At 42.3% G+C, this 21,815-nt stretch overlaps 14 protein-coding genes across 14 annotated transcripts; 5 read left to right on the top strand and 9 right to left on the bottom strand.

The window, feature by feature from the left end:
* The first annotated feature begins 93 nt into the window (after nt 1–93).
* On the top strand, nt 94–1,862 carry FA14DRAFT_31852 (uncharacterized protein). Its single transcript, XM_025502181.1, has one exon. It carries the CDS (start codon nt 435–437, stop codon nt 1,782–1,784), a length of 1,350 nt encoding a protein of 449 aa, XP_025354885.1. The 5' UTR covers nt 94–434; the 3' UTR covers nt 1,785–1,862.
* On the bottom strand, nt 1,863–3,214 carry FA14DRAFT_31853 (uncharacterized protein). The gene has a single exon (XM_025502182.1). It carries the CDS (start codon nt 3,101–3,103, stop codon nt 1,940–1,942), a length of 1,164 nt encoding a protein of 387 aa, XP_025354884.1. The 5' UTR covers nt 3,104–3,214; the 3' UTR covers nt 1,863–1,939.
* A 79-nt stretch (nt 3,215–3,293) lies between these two features.
* FA14DRAFT_154035 (uncharacterized protein) lies at nt 3,294–4,780 on the top strand (the record flags this gene model as incomplete). Its single annotated transcript, XM_025497652.1, has 2 exons — nt 3,294–4,715; nt 4,766–4,780. The coding sequence occupies 2 exons, from the start codon at nt 3,294–3,296 to the stop codon at nt 4,778–4,780; spliced, it is 1,437 nt and encodes a 478-aa protein (XP_025354883.1).
* Nucleotides 4,781–4,947: 167 nt separating this feature from the next.
* FA14DRAFT_31848 (uncharacterized protein) lies at nt 4,948–6,494 on the bottom strand. The gene has a single exon (XM_025502180.1). The coding sequence runs from the start codon at nt 6,294–6,296 to the stop codon at nt 5,385–5,387; it is 912 nt and encodes a 303-aa protein (XP_025354882.1). The 5' UTR covers nt 6,297–6,494; the 3' UTR covers nt 4,948–5,384.
* A 199-nt stretch (nt 6,495–6,693) lies between these two features.
* Nucleotides 6,694–8,242, bottom strand: FA14DRAFT_177984 (uncharacterized protein; the record flags this gene model as incomplete). Its single annotated transcript, XM_025500803.1, has 2 exons — nt 6,694–8,023; nt 8,091–8,242. The coding sequence occupies 2 exons, from the start codon at nt 8,240–8,242 to the stop codon at nt 6,694–6,696; spliced, it is 1,482 nt and encodes a 493-aa protein (XP_025354881.1).
* Nucleotides 8,243–8,804: 562 nt separating this feature from the next.
* Nucleotides 8,805–11,716, bottom strand: FA14DRAFT_188659 (uncharacterized protein; the record flags this gene model as incomplete). The annotated part of the gene is made up of 5 exons (XM_025501670.1): nt 11,349–11,716; nt 11,121–11,273; nt 11,021–11,062; nt 9,451–10,957; nt 8,805–9,382 (listed from the first exon to the last, which is right to left on the bottom strand). Exons 1-5 carry the CDS (start codon nt 11,430–11,432, stop codon nt 8,805–8,807), a joined length of 2,364 nt encoding a protein of 787 aa, XP_025354880.1. The 5' UTR covers nt 11,433–11,716.
* Nucleotides 11,717–12,353: 637 nt separating this feature from the next.
* Nucleotides 12,354–13,110, top strand: FA14DRAFT_177982 (NAD(P)-binding protein; the record flags this gene model as incomplete). The annotated part of the gene is made up of 2 exons (XM_025500802.1): nt 12,354–12,800; nt 12,862–13,110. The coding sequence occupies 2 exons, from the start codon at nt 12,354–12,356 to the stop codon at nt 13,108–13,110; spliced, it is 696 nt and encodes a 231-aa protein (XP_025354879.1).
* FA14DRAFT_160121 (NAD(P)-binding protein) lies at nt 13,071–13,980 on the bottom strand. Its single transcript, XM_025498536.1, has one exon. It carries the CDS (start codon nt 13,887–13,889, stop codon nt 13,140–13,142), a length of 750 nt encoding a protein of 249 aa, XP_025354878.1. The 5' UTR covers nt 13,890–13,980; the 3' UTR covers nt 13,071–13,139.
* Nucleotides 13,981–14,326: 346 nt separating this feature from the next.
* Nucleotides 14,327–14,952, bottom strand: FA14DRAFT_132227 (uncharacterized protein). Its single transcript, XM_025496944.1, has 2 exons — nt 14,434–14,952; nt 14,327–14,366 (listed from the first exon to the last, which is right to left on the bottom strand). Exons 1-2 carry the CDS (start codon nt 14,806–14,808, stop codon nt 14,334–14,336), a joined length of 408 nt encoding a protein of 135 aa, XP_025354877.1. The 5' UTR covers nt 14,809–14,952; the 3' UTR covers nt 14,327–14,333.
* A 238-nt stretch (nt 14,953–15,190) lies between these two features.
* Nucleotides 15,191–17,660, top strand: FA14DRAFT_160119 (uncharacterized protein). Its single transcript, XM_025498535.1, has one exon. It carries the CDS (start codon nt 15,291–15,293, stop codon nt 17,526–17,528), a length of 2,238 nt encoding a protein of 745 aa, XP_025354876.1. The 5' UTR covers nt 15,191–15,290; the 3' UTR covers nt 17,529–17,660.
* FA14DRAFT_31805 (NAD(P)-binding protein) lies at nt 17,536–18,903 on the bottom strand. The gene has a single exon (XM_025502179.1). The coding sequence runs from the start codon at nt 18,726–18,728 to the stop codon at nt 17,622–17,624; it is 1,107 nt and encodes a 368-aa protein (XP_025354875.1). The 5' UTR covers nt 18,729–18,903; the 3' UTR covers nt 17,536–17,621.
* A 36-nt stretch (nt 18,904–18,939) lies between these two features.
* On the bottom strand, nt 18,940–19,851 carry FA14DRAFT_160117 (uncharacterized protein). The gene has a single exon (XM_025498534.1). It carries the CDS (start codon nt 19,792–19,794, stop codon nt 19,012–19,014), a length of 783 nt encoding a protein of 260 aa, XP_025354874.1. The 5' UTR covers nt 19,795–19,851; the 3' UTR covers nt 18,940–19,011.
* Nucleotides 19,852–20,015: 164 nt separating this feature from the next.
* On the bottom strand, nt 20,016–20,405 carry FA14DRAFT_171340 (uncharacterized protein; the record flags this gene model as incomplete). Its single annotated transcript, XM_025500326.1, has 1 exon — nt 20,016–20,405. The coding sequence occupies exon 1, from the start codon at nt 20,337–20,339 to the stop codon at nt 20,016–20,018; it is 324 nt and encodes a 107-aa protein (XP_025354873.1). The 5' UTR covers nt 20,340–20,405.
* A 406-nt stretch (nt 20,406–20,811) lies between these two features.
* On the top strand, nt 20,812–21,474 carry FA14DRAFT_177975 (uncharacterized protein; the record flags this gene model as incomplete). Its single annotated transcript, XM_025500801.1, has 2 exons — nt 20,812–21,022; nt 21,071–21,474. 2 exons carry the CDS (start codon nt 20,812–20,814, stop codon nt 21,472–21,474), a joined length of 615 nt encoding a protein of 204 aa, XP_025354872.1.
* Between the last annotated feature and the right edge of the window lie 341 nt (nt 21,475–21,815).

Genomic DNA, 21,815 nt, shown 5'->3' with positions numbered 1-21,815 from the left:
CAAAGGCTCCATAACAAATGATCGTGAACTGTTGTGCATATGCAGTAGTGTTGAGATTGAAACCTTCTTTCGACATAAGTTGAACCGAATAAACTTTTTGACATGGCTTATCTTTGTGTGCATGCATAAACTTAAACCCTTGCTGTTCCATCTATGAACATCACCGATATGTTCAATCCATCGTGGCTTGCATTGCCAAGATTATTTGAAATACAGCAGGATGCATCGTTCAGGGAAATTCATCTTTACGCTTATTTGTGGGTATCAAGCCACACATCGCAGATCTCGGTCATTTTAGTACCGAAACGTCAAAGCTAAATTTCATATGCTTTCGGAAAATGTCAATCCCGCGGGTGGTTTGAGTGGCATCGAAAGCAGGGGTACCAATACGAGGTGTATCTCAACCACCTTTTCGCTCCCGAGTAAGCTTCAACATGTTGGTGAAAGAGAATTTCATTCTCAGCAAAAGCTACTTAAAGAGTCCATTTTCGATTCATTTTCACTTTCAAAATCCCATATCCCATCACATCTTTTGCTCCCCACCCCTTTTCCTTTTTGACAGAATGGTTTCTACTAAAATCTTCTTTGCTGTTCTTGCTTGCTTTTTATCATCAACCTTGGCCGATCCTGCAACGACCACCTTCACAACGATCACAACAATTGCAACTGAAACAGTCACAACTCCGATCGTAGTTGTGACAAGTACAAGTCAACTAGATGATGTTCTCACAACGACATCTGTAACTCAAACGACTACGTTGCCAGTCCTTACTGATTTGGCAACTACGACTTTGCCACAACAAGTTTCCACAACCACTGCCGCTCAAGCAACACAAACGATCATCAATACTCGTTGTGTGAACTACAAGATCAACTTTGCAAAGAATTGTTGTCCAAAGAAGTACTGCAAATCACGCAATCATCCTCACCCACAACCAAACGTACAAAAGAATGGAAAACGTGATGGAGTTGAAAAAGGTCTTTATCCTCATCGAGTTGTTGAAACTACATTCCAAAAGAGAGATATCGTTGGACCTGTAAGTACAACGGCACCATGTTCAACAACTGCATTCCAAGACTTTACCACAAGTCGTGTTGGAAGTACGACAAATATTGTGACAAATTATGATTTCGGTAATGGTGCAACTATGCGTATTCAAGATTTGTATGCTATCAACGTCTGTGGTGATATCTTCATCGATGGTACTCCAGCTGGTTCAACTTCTTGTCCTGCCCGTGATGATCCAAATGCAAACTTGTCTCAAGGTGAAAGTGATCCTGATAAAGCCCTTACTGAAGGCTTTGGATATGCTTATATCACTGTCCCAGCTGGTATACATACTATCTCCTTCAAAGAGACTTACATGGGAGGTCAAGCATTCTACAAGATCATCTCTTCCGATCAATGCCCAGCAATTGGTTATTATGATCAAAGAACTGCAACATCGACCATCACCGGATACACCACCACAATTGAAACATTGCAACCAACAAATACGATTGTCAATACTGATCTTGTCACAGTCACCCAAACTCTTCCCCATGAAACTGTGACCGCAACGGAAACTCCAGTAACATTGACAACGACAATCGTTCCCGCTCCTATCCAAACAAACGTCGATCAATGTCAAACGGTCACGGTCAATTTGTCTTGCCCTAAGTACCGTGCTCAATCCATGTTGGATGGTTGGATGTTGGGTCAATTGAAGGGATACAAGAACAAGTCCCCCAAGAAAGACGTTGATGTCACTTGTTCTTCCATTTCAGGATCATACTACTATTAGGTAGTTTTCCCCCCTCCTCTCTAAGTTTTTTGTTGGTCACCATTGTCATCATTCCCCCTTCGCATTCGCTTCTTTTGCTTTCTTACATTGCATACATTCATTTTTCAGCTTTCATGCAATTTCATCAATTATCCATAAACACTGTTTGTGTGCAATCATGTCTTCGATTCCCGCCTTTTTGCGCTGCTTCTTTCGCCTGCCCTCCGTATTGCCCAAGTCAATTCGTATGTTTGGAGAGCGTCATCAAACGTACTGAGTGGTTTATGTCCTGCTAGATGTTGACTTGCGTCTACAACCGTGCTGATTTCGGTCAAGAATGGGTCATCAACTTCTGAGAAAGTCTCGATCTCTGCGGTACCAGGTTTGATTATGTCCAGTCTTGGTGTATCTGTGTAGGCACCGCTCAATCGGAAAAGCCAACCATCTGCTAGGACTTCTAGTTGTGTGTCATATCGTGTACCGTGCAACGATATACCATGACAGATTGAACCTATTGTACCGGTTGCATGTTTCCATGATGCCATTGTTATCCTTGGAACTCGATCATTCACATCAATCAACTCTTCATCAAAGCCTTTTTTACTCAAATGACCAGCTTGTTCATCATGTTCGACAATATGTGCTTGAACGGTATCGAAGAGGACGGGTGAATCGGCAAAGTATCGAATCAAATCGACAAAATGTGTTGCTTGCTCAACGACAGGTCCACATGACACACTTGAGTTCCACCAAGATAGCTTTCTTGCATATTCGTATGCCATAAAATAGCGTCCATTGATGAGTGTTGGAGTTAGGTTCTTGGCATGCAAGGTATCTTTGATCTTCTTGACTGCTTTCAGGTACCGTAGCATGTATCCTATACTACAAACTCCCTCAAATTTCTCGTACTCTTTTGAGATTAAGGCAAGACTGTGCGAATGTGGATCGACTGCAGCAACCGGCTTCTCTACCAAGATGGCTTGGGCATGTGAGAAGAATTGCAATACCTCCACGTCGGTATTCTTCCCTTTTTCCAAAGTACCACGAAAGTGTGGCGGGCAACCAATGACGACGAGGGCTATCACACTACTTCCGAGCTGTTCTTTTGCTTCTCTGACATCTTTGAATGCTAATGTATCTTTCCATGCCGTTTGTGCTTCTATGGATTGTCGTACTTTGTCATTGATGGCTTTTTGTGCTCTTTCAGTGTCAGGATCAATAAGGCCAACGATCCGTAAATTGGACCCTAAAAGCGCCTCTAGACGTGCGGTATGATTCCATGGTCCTTCCGTTGATCCAAAATTGATCTCACCTGCTCCAACAAGCAAGACGTTGAACATTATTGCACTTATTGGTGGTTATGGAGAAAGTCAAGAGGAAAGTGTTTCTCTCTAAACTTCAACGCGGGGAATCAGCGTGGGGGAAACGCATAAGCTGAGCAGGCATTCAGGATTTATGAATATGCTCTTTACTACCTTGACACCTTGGAGAGAAGAAGATAACAATGCGGTAGAATGACAAGCAATCACAATGGCTCACAGAAAAAGCGATAGCAAACATGCAATAGGATCGTATGGTAAAGCACTACGTTCAAGTTGTAGATACTGTAGAAGGAGAAAGATAAAATGCGATTCAAATAATCCATGTGGAACACGTACAACAAAAAAGATCGATTGCGTTCATGATCAAAAGTCTCAAATGGGAAGGCCACGTAAAGGCGAGGAGGAAATCGATCAAGATGCACAAGCATGTATCAGTGTAGGATCCATACTGGACTCAGCATTCGAAGACACATTCGGTGGAAAGGTACCCAGTACAGCATTTAGCGCTGCTGTACAAGGCTACGTAAGGGAACATGGCGAATCTTTGGTGATTGATGCTCAAGCAAGAGCACAGCAAAAGATATGCTCACCTGATGTATATGAAGTTCTCTATCCGATGATCTTCAAAGATGTTTTGGATGGTTGTAGATGGCATTTCAGTTCTATGGATACGAACAAAGAAGCAAGACGGCCGGCATACTTTCCCGTGGGTTTGCAATGCGATGCTTCTCAATCAATGATACCCCTCTGCTCGGATGCATTCACCGAAGTAGAAGAGGACGACTTGCGATATTTGTATAAGATTTGGAGCCAGGTCCACCCTCTATCTGCCGGGATTTCATTCTCGTCTCTTCTGGGAGAGCAAGGAAAAGCTCTTCGACACCTAATCATCTGTGAAGCTAGACAACTGGAAGGTGATTATCCCGAATCAGAAGCTCATTTTGGCTATGCATCTAGCCAGTATCGTAAAGTGCAGATTCCAGTCTTTGACAATGAAGCTCAATTGGCTGGAACAGCGCATACACTGATCTCAGCCTGTCAAGCAGCTTTGCTTTTTGGATGGCGGGAATTCTCTTCAGCTCGTTCCAAGCGTGGTGCCGCATACATGGCAGCTTCTGGGCAGCTGCTCGGTCGACTTCAAAGTCTCTGTAATCGGATGGAGATGAGCGCAGAACAATTGTCGGTCATCAAATCCCTTTCAAGTACATTTTCATTCATGACTCTTTGGGCATTTTCACAATTGGATCGATCAACAGGGAATTTGGGAGCTGGATGGCTCGGATTTGAGGTGAATGCTACTCGATCTGATGAAGTGATCATCACAGATGCGGTCACACGGTTGTGTAGCACACTACTCAATAATCACCCACGTATCCTTTCCAGCACCCACGGAACTGCAAGTGGTCTTGATGGCGAGAACATGATGCAATACACTCAAGCTGTAGCAATGCAGCTTTATACTCACATTGCCTCAGCCAAACTTGCCGAGAATGGTGAGCTTACAGATGAATCGTCGGAGAGGACCAAACAATTGCTCGAAGGCGTACGATGGTGCATCTGCTTGATTCTGCTGTCAGCAGGACAGGAGGGATTTCTGCCGTTGCCCGAGGTCGGACAAGAACTTCTCAAGGTCTGTAAAGTGGCTACTACAAGTGTTGTGGAGCTGTGTGGCTTGACTAGATATCGCAACGATGACGTCTTATTCACCAATGTAGCCTTTTCACGTCAAAGCAAAAAAGCACGACAGCCAGACAAGCAAGAACCACTGCGGAAAACCATTGGTGCATATTTGTATGATTTGTTGTCTCATGTAGCAGCAAGGATTGACGTTTGTCTTGAGTCGCCTTTGCTAAAAATGGAGTTTGTTGGTCAATTGGATGAATGGATGTTATTGCTTCGTCCACTGGCTGACGCTCCTTTGGATCTGCTGGATACAGCAACGCTCATTTCTGCCCGTGCACTGCTCACGAACAGCGTTGAAAAGATGTCATCGCTAAGCGATGCTGTCAGTGAACCCACGCCAGAGCTTTCTTCTACTACGTCTTCGTCAATCGCGACACCCAATAACGGAAATTTTCAAATGGCATTCCCATTGGATGCGGGTTCGATCCTGGATCAAATCTCACTCGATTTCAATCAAGTCAATGATACACAACCAAATCAAATTGCAGAAAGTGCGCAAAAACCAGATGGCGAAGATGAGAGCTTATTCAATCTTTTGTGGGGATATATACCAGTGGAATTTTCAGGAAATTGATTATATTGAAAGAATGTACAAAGACAGAAAAAGGCCAGGAAACTAGTAGGAGACAACGTATCCGTTCCCACCTTCGACAGGTGTCTCACTGACTCTGTCTGTCAAATGTAGACAATCACCGGCAATGAAATTACCAACATCTTTTCGCGAGACGGTGTAAGCGCTTGGCAATGTTTTGGCAGAAGATCGCACAGACGATTTTGCTGCCCCACTTGTCAACAAGGAAGGACGAACCACGATCAAGCGTTCTTTGACAAGGGCTGGATGTTCTTTGCTTTTCTCAGCGCTTGGGATAGGGTTGAAATCACTGCTTTGAATGCCGTACGAAGTGTGCAAGAATCTTTCCATCTTTTCTTTGTCCATATGAGGGTATTTCAAAAAGTTTCCGTACATTGGCTTAAGAAGCATTGGAAGGGCATCATGGGTGGATTTGCCAATACCGTTTGAAGCAACAACAATCAGTGCAGGAACCTTTCCATCGGGTTGTTGAGGTGCCACAACTTGTTCTAGTGCATCAACGATGAATTGCATCGTCTTTGAACAAATATCTTCCATCCCAGGTGCAAATTGAACGGGTGCAAATGGTTTATACCATTTTACCACAGGATAAGCGCCAATACTTGAAATGACGTTATTCAAAGGTCCATTGTTAATCACGGATTGGAAGAAAGATTGAATGGATGCTTTCTCCATTGCATCTCCTTTAAAGATCACAAGACGGGTTGTGGCGTTGACGGGAGCGTTAATGAGTGCATCTGCATCAATCCCTTCTCGGGAAAGCGCATCGATTACTTTTTGTTCATTGCGAACCAAGGCATGAACCTCGATTGGACTACCTTCGGGGCTGTTGCGCTTGATCATTGTGACCAGACTGGCAAGACCGCATCCTTGAGTAGAGCCAAAGATGGCAATTCTTCTCACGGAAGAATTTTGTGTAGCAACTGATGAAGACATTTTGGCTGTTTGTTTGTTGTAGCTTGTTTATGAATGCAGTGGATTGAATTGTTTGATGAGGAAATGAGAGAGATGATCTTTTTGTGAATTGGCTTGTATTTATACCTTTCTTTCAATCCATTTCACCATGACATACTTGATGATGGCAAACAATCCAATGCATAAGGCACTTGACCAGTGTACGGAGAGTTTTTTCACGCGTTAAGCGGCGACTTTTTTTCCGCTTTGAACACTAAAACGCGGAGAGATTTTGACGGAGACTTTTTTTCATCATCATAACGCGGGGCAGTGGTGCTGTGTAGGAGAAATGTCTCCGCTTCCATTTCAATCAAAACTCTCCGCAATCATTGCAAGCATGACTTTGGTATGTATGACATAATAACAATTCAAAAACCTTTTATACAGCCACGTCACTACAAATAAAATATTGTCTGCTTTCTTTGTGAAACCATTTCTCAACGGCCATTCGTATCTTTTCATCTTCTCGTAAAGTTTCAATGATGGATAAAGCTTTATGTGCTGCCACTCTGCCCACATTATCTTCCACATGAGCTTCATTTTCATCTTGCCATGGTTCATCAATTTTGAGATCTTTGATATTCTTTGTCAATTCTTCATCATCTGACCATATCACTTGGCCTTGTGCCCAATACCGCTGAATTCGATCATCTTTGCGTAATCTGTCCATGACTTCTTCCACCCATCCTTCTTGTTCAAATCCCCGTCTGAGCGAGAGAATCGCTCTACGAACATAGCCAAAACCTTTTGCCCATCCTTGTACCTGTAATCCTTCTTCGCCTTTACTGCCTTTGATTGCGTCTGTATAGTTTGGCGCTGTAAGTTCAAGAGAAAGCCAGAGAGGGTATAACAATTCGATCGTAAAGGCGGCAGCATACGGTATTTCAACTTGTTGTAAGTTGTGTTCTGCTCCTATTCGACAATGAAAAGCCACCCAATGAACGCAATTCTTTCCATGAACGTATAATGCTTGATCAGGTTCTTTCATCGAAATGCAAAAAGGCTTGTTTGCATCCCACTGTACCCAATAATCGCTATCTTCATTGTTGGGTAATCGAGATCCAGTTGGCTCATCTTCAATTCGTAGCGTTTTGAGATTTTTGGTAAGACCGGGTATAACGCTGGTGAATGCTTCACGATGAACGAATTCGTTCTTGATTTCGACGGTGTGCAACTTTGGACATGCTTGTTCGATAATCTGTGCCAATGATTTGGGTAGTGGCATTATATATGCGCACCAATCCAGATGAGTGATGTTTGGCATCCGGGTAATAATCCTGCCGATTGCGTCGATCAGATCTCTAGCCTCCTCAAAAACGGGATGGTAGTCGTAATTGTCATGATTGAAAGGGTCTTCCAATTCCACTTGCTGCTTCAAAGCCTCTTTGAATAAGCCATCATAGCTGTATTCATCTTCCCATATCCATTTGAATGAGAACGTTCGAACGTGAACGCCATACGATTCCGTTGCGGATGAAACTGTTTCCAAAAATCTGACGTAATGCTTCACATCCCCTACTTGTTCTAACTTGACCGATTTCCATAACAGCGGTAAACAGATTTGCCTTAATGTTCTACATGTTTGTGCAAAACTGTGAACGGGTATATACCATTTCCTTCCACGTAATCCGAATGCTTTGCTCATATCCTCATACCGTCTCGGAGCGGGAACAGAGATTCCATCATCAAGGACATGCTGAAAGATTTTGCTGTTTTTGGACAAGGGGAAAAGGTCAGCGAATCAATACCGGATGTAATTGGAGCAAGGATACTCACCCTAACAACTCTGGCGGCAAGGAATCCAATGACTTTTTCGATTTGTTTGGTGAATTGTACTCTTCCAAGCCATTTGAACACATAGGAACGTGTAGTGGCAAATGGTAAAAGTGATGGTTGTTGGTAGTTGGATTATGAACTTTGAGAGCCATTGTTGATAATTAACTTGAAATGCAAACGTTCAACATTCTTTCCGGTTGTTATTTTTATCGATTGCCAAGAAGAGTGTCAATCAGATGCGGGGATCAAAATAACTGCTGTTCTTTTGTTGTTGTTGTTTGTCTCCGTCATCTGACGTCATGAAGGAATGCTATTGCGATGTAATGACAATCTTTCAAAAATTAATCAACTTGTCGATTTGCGTAAAAGTGGTTGGCGTAATGAAGTTTTACACATCATTGACAAGGAGAGAGGGAGTCAAGTGTGCGCCGCTGTGCCTTTTTAATGCAAGAGCGGCGGTTCCTTATGTGTTTGAGAAGAAGAAAGAAAGAAGAGAAGAGAGGTGTCCGTGTATGTACACGCATTTATCATAAGCATAAGCCGTAATATACGCGGCTTGGCAGGCAAATCAACAGAGAAGAGCTTAAAAATTAAACTAATGTAATTTTACAGCTTATGGACCCCAGGGTATATGCATGCAGACAAGAAAGACAATTTATTCTCCTCAAAAAGGGTTACGCAATGTTTGGATGATTGAAACGGCACCCCCTCCCTTCATACACTATTCCGCCTTTCCCATCGAGTATTCCAACTTGAATTGAAAAGATCATCATCAAAAAAGCTCGTCATCGGTTCCTCATCAAAATAACCACCTTGAACATCATTACGCCATTCTACAATTTGTTGAAATTCATTACTTGTTGAATTTTTCACTTCTTCCGATCGATTTGTTGGGGGAGTCAAACAGAATGCTTGCCATATCCTTGCATATTCTTCATGATTCTGCTCAACGCTATTGATTTGTTCCGCATTCTCATTCTCTAACCGTTCAATCATTTGTTCAAGTTGAACTTGCATACTCTCAACATCTTCTAACCAATCAAAATGCGAAGAAGTCACGATTGGCGTTCTAGGTCTTTCGGGTGGTGATGAGGATGGTATTGGCTCCTCTTCTTCTTTCTTTGATTGATATGGTGCTCTTGGAATCTGTGCCGTCGTTGGTGTGAGTGGCATAGTTTCAGTCGTTGATGTGAACCCGGTCGCTTGACTTCGAGGCGTTTGCAGTGATTCAGTCCTTCCTTTTGCATCTTCGGTGGGAAAATGCTTTTGTGCGTCAATAGAAAGTGCATTAGCTGCAAGAGAAAAAAGATGAACAGATTAGTGCACCTCAACGAGACATCAATCAAATCACACCACTTACGCAAATCATCATCCTCATAACTCGAAAACTCTTTTACGCCATCTTCCAGAATTCGACCTATCTTACGATTTCGCTTACGTTGTTTGATCACATCGATGTTGCTATATGATTGAACAGCTCGTATACGTAAATCTTGCCATCTCTTCCCTTCCTTGAGACCAAGGAATGATTCGTATGGCTGATCAACAGCGGTGACTGAATCATGTGATCGCTCACCCACAAATTCGTTTGTTATTGGTCCGATTTGGTAATTTTCAAGTTTTGGTAATTGTGGGGTAATTTCAATTCTTTCGGCGGCAGGTTCTTGCAGCTTTGGACTGGAAAGGTCCTTTGCAGCCGAAGATGTTACTTTGTTCTTTCTGCCAAACAGCATCGATTTTCGCTTTGTCAGTGGTCTAGTAGGCGGCTTGTTCGTGATTGATTGCATCTCTCCAACGACTTCTTGAATCGTCCAGCCTCTGTTTGGCACGTCAAGCGCTTCAAGTGCCAGATCACCAGAAGGAGCACCACCGAACGAAACGGGCTTACCCACTTCGATCGTGCCAACATTGCGGAAGGTGCTGTTCTTGAATCCAAATAAATCTCGATCGAGCCAAACGGATGTTGATCGATGCCTGTCGGACAATTTTGATCGGGTCGGCAACCATTTGGATAATTTAGACGAGCCTTTGTGTTTGGATACGCCTCTGTCAAGATCGATGATGTGAATTTCCGTCATTGATAAAACATGACTCATTTGTCGTTGAACAGGAATAATATATTTCCCTTGCTCTTTTGCAATGATCGAATGAAGTTCGGTGTGGTGTACGATTGGATAAACAATTTGGCTACCGAGTAAGCTTTCCAGCTCTCTTGCACAGAAGGACAATAGCGTCACCGAATCTGAAACAAGTGCTACCCGCTTGTCGAGGAGGATTGCATCAAGACATTGTTCTTTATTGATCGCGGCCGTCAGAATGGCTGGGATTGGGTCAGGGATGGAAACGTTGTCGTTGATGGTGCAAGTGGATACGTGAGTGAAATGAACATCATCTTCCAACGAAGAAATCTTTATTTGAATTTGTCTATCAAGGGAAGTAACGGGAGTAAGGAAACAATGATTGAGAAAGTCGATCATTCGGCTTTTACCGCCATATCGCAAATAAGCAAATCGCAAGATATCAGCAAAAAGAAAGTGCAACGGATACTTGGAGAGAAAGCAGATTGCTCGAGGTGCAGTCAACTTCAACCAGGTCACGTCTGCTTCTCGCCTTTGTTTTGAAGATTGGGTTGCTTTCTGATATTGCTTCAATTCTTGCTTTCGTGCGCTTGTCAATGCTGTTCGGATAGTAAGAACGTGTGCGTACAAGGTTTCATCAGCCCTTCCTCTCTGTTCTTGTTGAATCGATTTAGAAGGTTGTCTTGTCAATGCATGATCATGCTTGATTGGGAAAGAATGATAGGAGATCTGCCGAGAGGATGTAATGGTACGATCCTCTACAATACTGCAGTCAAATGGAAGACATTGCTTTCAAAACGAGAAGGTCAACAAAGATTCATTTACGGCGGTTTTCACCCTAGAAATGCTCACCTTTCGACATTTCTCGATCAAATTCTCCAATTCGCTCTCCATCTGCAAGATACGTAAATTAATACAAGATAATCCTGGAGGGAGTTCGGAAAGTACTCACATCTTCGAGATCGATTTCTTGGAATTGCATGATCGTTCCTTTATATCGTATGATTGCGCTTTGCAATATAGGCTTGAAAGTGGGATGATTTGACGTTCTATTTTTCATGCTTGAGCAATATTTCCAGCCATGTTCTTGTAGACGATCGGGAAGCTTTCCAAGAGAGGCAAGAAGGTGACATATCAGCTTTCCATCATAACATTCGCTACATTGTTGCAAACAACTTACTCCAAGGTACAAAATTCCCTCGCCCAACATCTCCTCATACTGAAGACAAGGATTGGTAAAATTCACAAGGTCACCGATATCCATATCGCGGGACTATGAAGATGAATGGTTGTAAGAATGGTATTCATGATCAAACATCAATTTCATTCATCAAGAGTAAGGATTGAAACGATTTTGTGTCCGCAAAACTGCATTTGCACAAATTCAATTCATTTTGAAATACTGTTCCTAGCGGATTGGTAATGCTATCCGAGCGTATTGTCGATCATTAACGAGTACCTCATGATTCATTTCATTATTCACCACGAGGTCATAGAGTTCATATGTGTGTATGTATGAATGGACCTTCGATGTACATAATACATGCGAATTCTGAAACAAATCAGAATGCATAAAGAAAACTCCCGTTGAGTGTTGGACTGACTAATTAAGCGTGAGATTATCGTATGAGTCTAACTGATTAATAGCGTGTGATTGATGCATGAGATTCTTCGCTGGAGAACTTCGTATTCTCTGCGAATAAGCCACACTGTCATTCCCAAACAAACGGCCGGTCGAAGGGCTCGATCTTTCATCATTCACGAAATTCTATAAAATTCAAATCAAGCCTATTGATCGACATTACCACTTGGGACCTTTCAAGAATAAAACTACATTATATTTTAGTCCAGTTTTGATTGCCATTTTTCCCAGCCTTTACACATCTTTTACTTTTTTCTAGTTTAATGTATAAAAGAGGTCCTAACTCATCATAATTAATCAATCAGATTAATTGACATTTCATTCATTCATCACTCTGACCCCTTTTTTTAATCGTAGATCTTCTTTCCCCTCGGTTTGGTTGTTATCTCCGAACGCGTTGTCCGAATTCAAAGGGCTCAATTATTTGTGGAGGCAACCAAAGGCTTACTCACAAGATTGTAACGAAGGGTTCTTCTTAAAGAGGGGGAATACTTATTCTCTCAAGACTTTCCCTTACATCATTTCTTCCATCAACAAGATAAAATGTCACATACAGCTTCACACGTAGTCATTGGCGCTTCTCGCGGAATCGGAAATGATTTAGCAAAACAACTTTTTGAACAAAATGCTGGAGGAACGATTGTGGGAACCATGCGTAAAGCTGATGAAAGTGTTTTACCAAAAGGCGTTCAAATTGAATCTCTTGATATGACAAAACAATCAAGCGTTGATAGTTGTGCAGCAAAATTTGGAGCGATTGATACTTTGATCGTTAATGCCGCAATGGGAAGTCCTGATACAATGTTGGGTTCAGATGCAAGCTTACTCTCTTCTTACCTTGAAACGAACGTTGTTGGAACCCATCGTGCCGTTTTAGCTTTTTTACCCGCTTTGAGAAAGGGAAAGAAGAAACAAATCATTCTGCTCTCCAGCACAAGTGGAAGTTGTGACTTACAGCGAAACGAGCCATCTGGATTTCAAGGTCCTTATGTGAGTGAACTGTATGCATGACTATTTAGTGGTTCATTATTAACTTGACATTTCTCCACAGTCTGTCTCAAAAACGGCAACGAACTCACTCGGTATTCAATATCACAACGAATTAAAAGATGAAGGTTTTACCGTACTCTTAATTCATCCAGGTTGGGTAGCGACTGATATGGGTAAACAAATTAATGATGGACGAGGTGCAAAAACGACACAACAAAGCGCCAGCGATATTCTCAAGATCTTATCAAACTTAAAACCTGAACAAAGCGGTTCTTATTTACGCGAAACTGGCGAACCATTGAATTGGTAAGAAAAAGCAAGAGATTGTACATCACCAGATTACCATGGTATCGTTTTACCTCCTTGTTCTACAAATGTATCAGAAGGACCATTGAAATTAAGAATTGCATGAGTGTATGCGCTTGCTCCTTCTTCGGGTGTTTTGTATCCAGTGTTACCGTTGAAGTTTGTTGCAGTATACCCGGGATTGACAGAAATGATACGAAGATCGGGAAGCTTCTTTGCATAAACGGTTGTAAACATGTTTAAAGCAGATTTTGTAGAAGGATAAAATGCGAATGGAATTTTGTAGTGTCTCCAATCTGGATTGTTTTGATTTCCAAAGCTTCCTAAATCGGAACTGATATTGATGATTGCCGGCTTGACGGAATGCGTGCCCGTTGTTAGCAAAGGTAAAAGTGCATCGGTAAGTGCGACTGTACCGAAGATATTCGTGTTATAAACATTTTGAAGTTGTTTACGGATGGCAGAAGCGCCTTTAGCTTCTTCCATTCCACCCGAGATAGCCGCATTATTGACGAGGATGTCTAGTTGTTTAACTTGTTTGGTAATTTGATCGATCGAATCATCATTTGTGATATCCAATTCAACTAGCTCCACTGAATTGCTTGCTTTTTTGTCAGATTGTTCATTCAGCTTCTGTAAAGCTTCTTGTCCTTTCTTTGGATCACGAGCGGCGATATAAATATGCAAATTATCACCTTGACGTAAAAGTTGTTGAGCGCTAACGAAGCCTAAGCCTTGGTTTGCACCAGTGATGAGAATGTGAACTTTTTGTGTAGAAGACATGTTTAATGTAGGAATGGTGAGGTGTAGGATGAAAGACGGGAGACTGATGTGGTTTATATACCTTTCAATCAGGCACACAAGAATCAATAAGCCAACGTCAGCAATGCAGCAGCAGCAGCAGGAGCGGGAATGCAGTAATCGAATCATCGTTCTTGTGAGTGGAGTTGAGCGGACTTTGATTGAATGGCTTATTCTCTAATTCCGCCGAGTTTTAATGAAGGCGAAAGAGCAGCATGAATTATACAAAAGCGGCGCGCTCCGTTTTACTATAGAGTCGAGGTTCGTTACACTGCTTTTATGCCTGGCGGGTCTAAGCTTATTCCCGTTCAGCGGACTTGTACACAAACTCCATTTATGTAATCAAAGCACTCTTAATATAATCATTCATTCATTCAATTAAGAGTATTATGGATACTTCACTACTGAGGTTAAGCTTTGATGCTCTCACATTTCTTGCTTGACATTCTCACAGAGTTGCTGTCAGAGAAGGAAAGTTAATGTTAGCACGTCCCGCTCCTCTCATTCCACATCTAATACCGCTCACCTTTTCCCAATCTTCGTGGTTTTTCCAATAAACTTCCGCTACTGGTGCACCAAGTTTTTTCTTGCCGGCAAACACACCTAATTTCAAGAAAGTCTTACCGGGCACGTTTGGAGATTGCGAATGAATCGGGCTACCACAATTACCGCAAAAGTGTCTTTGAATGGTTGCACCACTGCCTGTTGCGCTATCACCATAGCATGAAGGTGTTCCACTGATTTCCAAATCATCCAAATTGATCATTGAGACCATACTGTAGGCTGAACCTGCTGTGGTTCTGCAAGAGTAACAATGACAAACCATCGTTTGCAATGGTAAACTGCCATCTTTTACTGTCACTTTGATTTTACCACATAGGCATTGTCCTTTTTCGACCATTTTGAGAATATTAATAGTAAGATGAAGAGTGGTACTTCAGATGGTGGAAAGAAGAGCGACTTGATTGATTTTCTTGCTGTCGTACGACATCATATTCCATGTGGGGAGTGTCACACTATAGCGGCGTTTGGATCGATGCATGGGCCTTTCGGATGAATGACCTCCCGATCACGTGTCAAAAACGGAGATAGACCCGAAAAAGCGGACATTGCATGAATGCAAGCTAAAAGTGCTCAGCATCCGTTAAACTTTGAAATGGGGCACAAACTCAGCAGTACGTCACTCGTTTCTCGTGAGCGGGCTTTAGCTTGCCACTTTCATTAGGGATATGCACTTTATCAATGTAAGTTTTATTGCACGTCACCCATCTCCGCTGCCCGCACATTATCATAGAGAGCATGAATACTTCCGCCGCTTTATCTTTTGCGCGCAACAAAAGTGTTTTACTCTTCTATCTTTCCTGCCACCATAGAGCAATAATCATGTCTGATTCAATTCAAAATCAAGTTGGTGATTATCATCATCATGGTCCAGAAATGTTAACGGTAAAACATTCACCTTGGGCAAGCAAACCAAGACAACGTGCACAATTATCTTGCGATCGTTGTAGAAAACTCAAGCGAAAATGTGATCGTCAATTCCCATGCACAGAATGCGCAAGTTTCGCATCACCTTGCTCATATGAACGAGCACAAAAGACAACAGAAGCATTACATGAATCCAAACAAAGAAGAAAATTCGCCAGAAAAAGCAGATCTAGCCGTACAAATGAACCTTTCGATACGTCATTGGCAGACTATACTGCAGAAATGGCTGCATCCTCTTCTTCACGCTCGCCTCAGGACATCAAGTTCGCAACCGGCAAACGTTCATCAACGTCTAGTAACATGTTTGCCCAGCCTGGATCATACTCATCTCACGAAGGTCACAGCAGCAGTGCATCGAATACTTCACCATGGAATACTACCCCTCCAAGCATTCATACAGCTGAAACCTCGCCTGAGACAAAGATGGACACTGCTCCTTCAGCCATTGGTCAAACTACTGCTGTATCCCATCCTCAAGAGGCGCTCAACCCTATGCAACCTGCTACGAAGCAAGATTTTGACGGCTTGGTTCGAGAAGTGACCTTCCTTCGACGAGTATTCTCCGTTTGGTATCGCGATATCGAATGGATGCATAGCTTACTACGGGGTACGGCTTTTGACAAGATTATAAACAAAAATCTGGAATTGGTCAACAGCGAAAAACATATGGAAAGATTTGGCGGTTTGATCTATTCTATCATCGGATTATGTGCGCTCATGTACCCGAGTGACGTTGAAGGTTGCCTTGTTTGTATGCCAAGCGGCTCTGAAAGACATGGCTTCTACACAGCATCATCTGTTCGCGTGGCAGCTTACGAGCGAACAGAACAGTGGCTCGAAGACTTAGCCAAAAGATCCCCTGTGACCGAATGGAAAGCAGAAGCATTCCAAACTTCTCTCATTCATGGCATGCACATCAAGTACACGGGCAATTGGAACTTGTACAGAGAAGTAGGCGGTCGTGATATGGATCGTCTGCAACGTGCTGGTTATCACAATCTCAGTGATATGATTGCAAAAGATTTGAATGACGATGAAATCGTGGCACGATATACGGTATTTTGGCGTTATTTCTGTCATGATCGTATCTCATCATTGTTTGATGGCATCCCATACACCATTCAAGCGCGCAATTCGGATATGTGGTTGTTCGAAGAAGGTTTGGACCCTATCCACATTCGTCAATTATGTCGAGACAGTGGCGCGGGCTACATTCCTGAAGGTTCAATCAGTGAGAGTCCGCCTGTGGATAACCGCTTAGCTCGTCGTTTAGTGGAAGTATTATCACCTTATACACTCACGATGAACAAATTGGCCGCTTTAGCAGGTCGTTGCGGTGATCGTCTCAACACGATGAGTCAAGCATCTCTTTCGGATAATTATATGCGTGCTGAACATATTGCTGCTGAAACGGATGACGACTTGTTTGATATGGAAAGCAAGATCGATATGAATCAATTCTCGATGGGAGAATTACCGATGATCACGCTGACAATTGCACGTATAAGAAGAGATATTACTACTCGTCTAAGTCGTCACATTGCGAAACTTCACAAAGCTGCACCGCAAGGTGAAGAAGCAATGGTTCAAACGCTGAACAGACGTTGTCTCAACACGGCAAAGAGTCTCATTCGGCAAGGAACGTCGGTTTTGGGAGGCACACCAATTCGAGCGATCGCAATGCCTTTCTTCAGTTTGTTCGTTGCAGAAACAATGGTGGAATTGCTCACCTCTGTTGAACAGTCAGTCACAACATCGAGTGGTCATGCCACTCTGGACTCTGAATCAAAAGATGATCTTAAACATGCACTGATCGGACGTAATTTCCTCGTTTTGATCGCAAGGGTTGGTGAAATTTATCTGAACACAATGGTAACGCAAAAAGCATGTGCTCATATCAGTGTTGTTTTGCAAACATGTTTACCGGGCAAATATGCAGCAATCCACAAACAAATCATGGACGTGAATCAAGTTATGGATCCAGAACCAATCATTATGGCAATCTCTTCTCCGCCTCAAGCTATGGAAACTGGTATCGCTCCTCAACGTGCTGAAGATGTTTTAAACTTTTTAGGAAGCTTGACATCTTTACAACGTATTTTCGAGATGGGCGGTCAATCGTGGTCGCAGTAAAATGTTTTCCTTCTTTTAATTTCTTTCATTCTCATATCTGTACAATTCTGCCTGAATGCAGGCTGTATATCATGATATCGCAATGTTCATATTTCATGTACGAGTACCTTCCAATTTGTCGCCATAAGAGAAGTTGTTTTGTTTCCTTACAGTATCCAAGACTGTCATTGTAGCGATTGAATCTGTCCAAGAACAAGTATCATCTTCGATCTTTCCATCGCGCAAATCTCTTGCACAAGCATCTGCCTCCCAAAACATTCCTTGACCAGGGATGTCAAAATTGTGTTTTTGAGGTTGACCAGGGTTACCGTCTTTGTCATTGAGATACACGGTAAAGCCTTCAGGACGATAAGGTTGACCTTGAACTGTGATTGTACCTTTTTCACCTTGAATGATCGTATGGTGATCGTTGTACAATCCTTCAACTTCTAACGTACAAGAAAGTGTTCCGATCGTACGTGCTTTATCGAACACGAGCGTTGCGACTGAATGAGCATCAACGCCAGTTTGTGGAACTTTGATCATTGATGAAGAGATAGAAGAAGGTAAAGATTTTCCGTTTTCCGGATCACTGAAAAGTGTCATCATCAACCAAGTTGTGGGGTAAAGACCAAGGTCCAATAAAGCACCACCACCCAAATCTGGATTATAAAGACGATGTTTTGCATCAAATTTGAATTGTTTTGAAAGATCTGCTTTGACTCGAATGAGTTTTCCGAGAATACGATCTTGATGAATTGCTTTTTGTAACGCGAGTGTGACTGGGAAGAACCTTGTCCAGACGGCTTCCATCAAAAACAAGTTGTTCTTTTTGGCAACTTGTGTGAGGTGTTTCGTTTGTTCTGCATTGATCGTGAATGGCTTTTCACAACAGACAGATTTTCCGTTTTCCAAGCATAACAATGTGTTTTCATAATGAAACGTATGTGGTGAAGCAACATAGACGATCTGCACCTTTGGATCTTTGACTAATTCTTCATATGATCCATATGCTTGTGTGCTTGATGGACAACCAGTCTCTTTGACAAAGTCTTGTGCTTTTTGTACACTGCTCGAACTGGCAACTGCAACGACTTCATGTTTAACATCTTTCACTTGACGTGAAGTAGGATCTAACAGCAAATCTTTTGTGAACTTTTGTGCGATTGAACCGCAGGCCATGATGCCCCATTTTGCCGTATAAGGAGATGAAGAAGACATTGTGGCAAGATGATGATGGTGGTGGTGCGGAATGAAGTCTTGAGAAGTTCTTCCGAAGTTGTTGTATGTTGATTAGGTGGAGTAAATGCATGCACACCACCGGCGACTATCGTGCATGCATTATCAAATTCCCCCGCGCCGATATAAAAAGACGGCAAGAAAGATGATTTATAACTTTCATTCTTGATGGAAGCTCACTCTAATGAAGATAGTGACAGAATGTTATATGTTTTGATCAAAGGATACAGCGTGTGATTATGTAAAATTTTGTTATGATGCGGTCTTACAATTCTCCCATCTCCCTAAGCTCAATAATTTGTTCAATTTTTGCTTCTACCATTTCCCAAACTTCATCTTTTGGCCAACCGGCAACGATTTCAAGAATGTTACCTTTCTCACGTGGATTCTCGCGAAGTGATTTGAGATTGTTTTCAATCTTTTTATAGTCATCTTTGCTTTTTCCCGTTCGCTTTGTCCATTCATCTTCGTCCATGTGGAAGTAAGCAAATGCAAAAATTTCGCACAGCTTCTTTTCCACGTCTTGTGCTTCCTGCCAATTACGAGGGAAGCCATCGATCAGCAACGATGATTGTTTACCCTTGTCGTTCTTACGTGCTTCTTCAATCGCTTTCTCAAGTTTCTCCATACTGTCAACATTCTTGATCGCTTTCCAGCCATCTTTTCCCCATTTATTCTCCAGATTCTCGACTTGGGTAGTCTTCCCACTTTGCGGGTATCCAATCAAGCACAACAAGCTGACGTCATCTTTTTTGTACTTTGTTGAGGCTGCACCGCTTTCCTTGTTTTGCTTGGCTTCCAGTTTCAACTCGTGTGTGTTTGTGTTGAGCAAACATGTTGCTGCCAACAATGATGCTAAAGCGATTGCTGTGTTTCCTACCGTGTTTGACCATGCATTGCCATTCTCAAACGGTATCCTCTGTGATGCTGCATGTACTTTTGTGTTGGTACGGCTTCTTGTGCTAGTGGAGTAGATTGATCTCGTCGGGCTTGCCAATGAAGAGGTTGACGGCAGCCTCAGAGTTTGACCAGCTCGTCTTATGATCATCTTGTCTGCTAATGATGGTGAGAAGAGGGAGCATACATTGAGGACATAAATTTCTCTTTCTTCTTGATTGACAAATACACTGCCCTGCTGCCACACGCGTCATTGCGCCTTTTTTATTTAACCCCGCTTACTCTAATGCATTTCAATCAATAGTGGAGGAAGTCGTGTGTGTATGTAAGAAAAGGCTCATTCTATTTACAGAGTAACAACTACTACTACATTCACAACCTGGCTTTTCCCGTATTCTTTTTGAATTTACCACCTTGTTCCTTGTATTCATCATCAGCATCTGTATCCTTGAGATCTTCCGGTTTAAGACTTTCTTGTTTTTGACTGGATTCCAACTGTTTATTTGTGGGAGGTGAAGTGGCTGCAGCTGCTTCTCCACTGCCCGTTGCACTTGCTACACTTCCAGTTTGTTTCCTGAAACCTTGTTTATTTCCTTCTTTATATTCATTTTCTACATCTGTATCTTTTAGATCTTCAGGTTTTTGTTCGATCTGTTTATGTTCTTTTTCCAATTCTTTGTTTGATTTTCCTGGCATTTTGAGTTCAATTGAGGTATTGTTTATGGTTTAAGATGTTGATGATAGTGATAAAGATGCTCAATTCTTAATTGTGTCTATGATAATCCCTCCCATCAATTTGAAAGCCATAATTGTAACCTTGAAATGCATTGCTTACACAATCTGACATGTACCCCGCCTGGGGATGGCGTGCGTATGATGCAGACCCTTAATGATTAGCGCGGGAGGGGGCGACAACAAAAGGCACCGAATGTTATATAAGCTTGTTCCAGTCATCGAATGTGTATCAATTGACCATACATGTCCTTGTTCAGAGCTAACAATGATCATAGAGACATACAGAACTGCCAGTTGAGCTTTCACTTAGTCACTCCCAGTGATCACATGTAAAGATGTAGTTTGTGCGTATTGCGTGCTTGGTTTGACCCTCCACAAGGCTAGGTTCGGATAGCTTCCCTCCTTCTCTCAGCACGATCACCCTCGAATAAAGATGTCAGTAACACCCAAATTCGCCGCTCAGGTGGTACAGGCTGTTGGCAATAGTCAACAAGCCGCATTCCGATCACCAAACACGATTGAACTATACCTGGATTATGTTTGTCCATTCAGTGCAAAAATGTGGACGACATTGAATGAAGGAGAAATATTCAAAAAGGTAAAAGATGATCAAAAGTATGCTGGAAAAGTTCGTTTCGTTCTACGTCAACAAATTTAACCTTGGCATCCTTCTTCTACCCTCGTACATGAAGCTGCTGCTGCTGTTATGCAAGTTCAACCGAACAAGTATTTCGATTTTAGTACCCTTCTTTTCAACCGACAAAAAGAGTACTTTGACGTGAACGTGGTCAATGAAACACGTAATCAAACATACAAACGTTTATCCGATTTAGCAGGAGAAGTTGGCGTTGACGGTAAACGAATGTATGACCTACTGCACATCTCTGATAAACCGGCAAACGATGGATCTTTGAATACAGGAAATGGCGTAACGAATGATATCAAATATATGGTGAAAACGAACAGACTCACTGGAGTTCATGTTACTCCAACTGTGTTGTTCAATGGCGCAATCGAAGGAAGCATCTCTTCAAGTTTCACTTCCGATCAATGGATCGAATGGCTTGATAAGAATTTAGTAGAAGAGCATCTTTAGGGGGGAATGCTGTATCTGTACATAGTTTGAATAGATATTGTGTGCCTGATCGATCGATCATGACTTCTATCAGGGCTAAGAACAAAAGTGCATATACACTTCATCCCTGACTGTGCGTGCTGCTATTGTATAAAATAAGGTTTACTGTATGTTTGATTAGCTTATCCCTCCCAAAAAGGGAGCAACAAATAAGCTAAAAGTAGGGTCCTCTCGCAATTTGATATTTTTGCATGCTGATAAATATCCACATCAAACCGAACTTTATTCTTATGCACGATCCCCCAAACCCCTAATCTGGCTCAAGACGATCAAAGCAAAAGAGACGATCTAGATGTTCTTCT

Source organism: Meira miltonrushii (assembly GCF_003144205.1).
Source record: "Meira miltonrushii strain MCA 3882 unplaced genomic scaffold FA14scaffold_2, whole genome shotgun sequence".
NCBI classification, from domain to species: Eukaryota; Fungi; Basidiomycota; class Exobasidiomycetes; order Exobasidiales; family Brachybasidiaceae; genus Meira; species Meira miltonrushii.
Note: the sequence above shows the minus strand (reverse complement) of the source record. Positions and strands in the feature narration are given on the sequence as shown.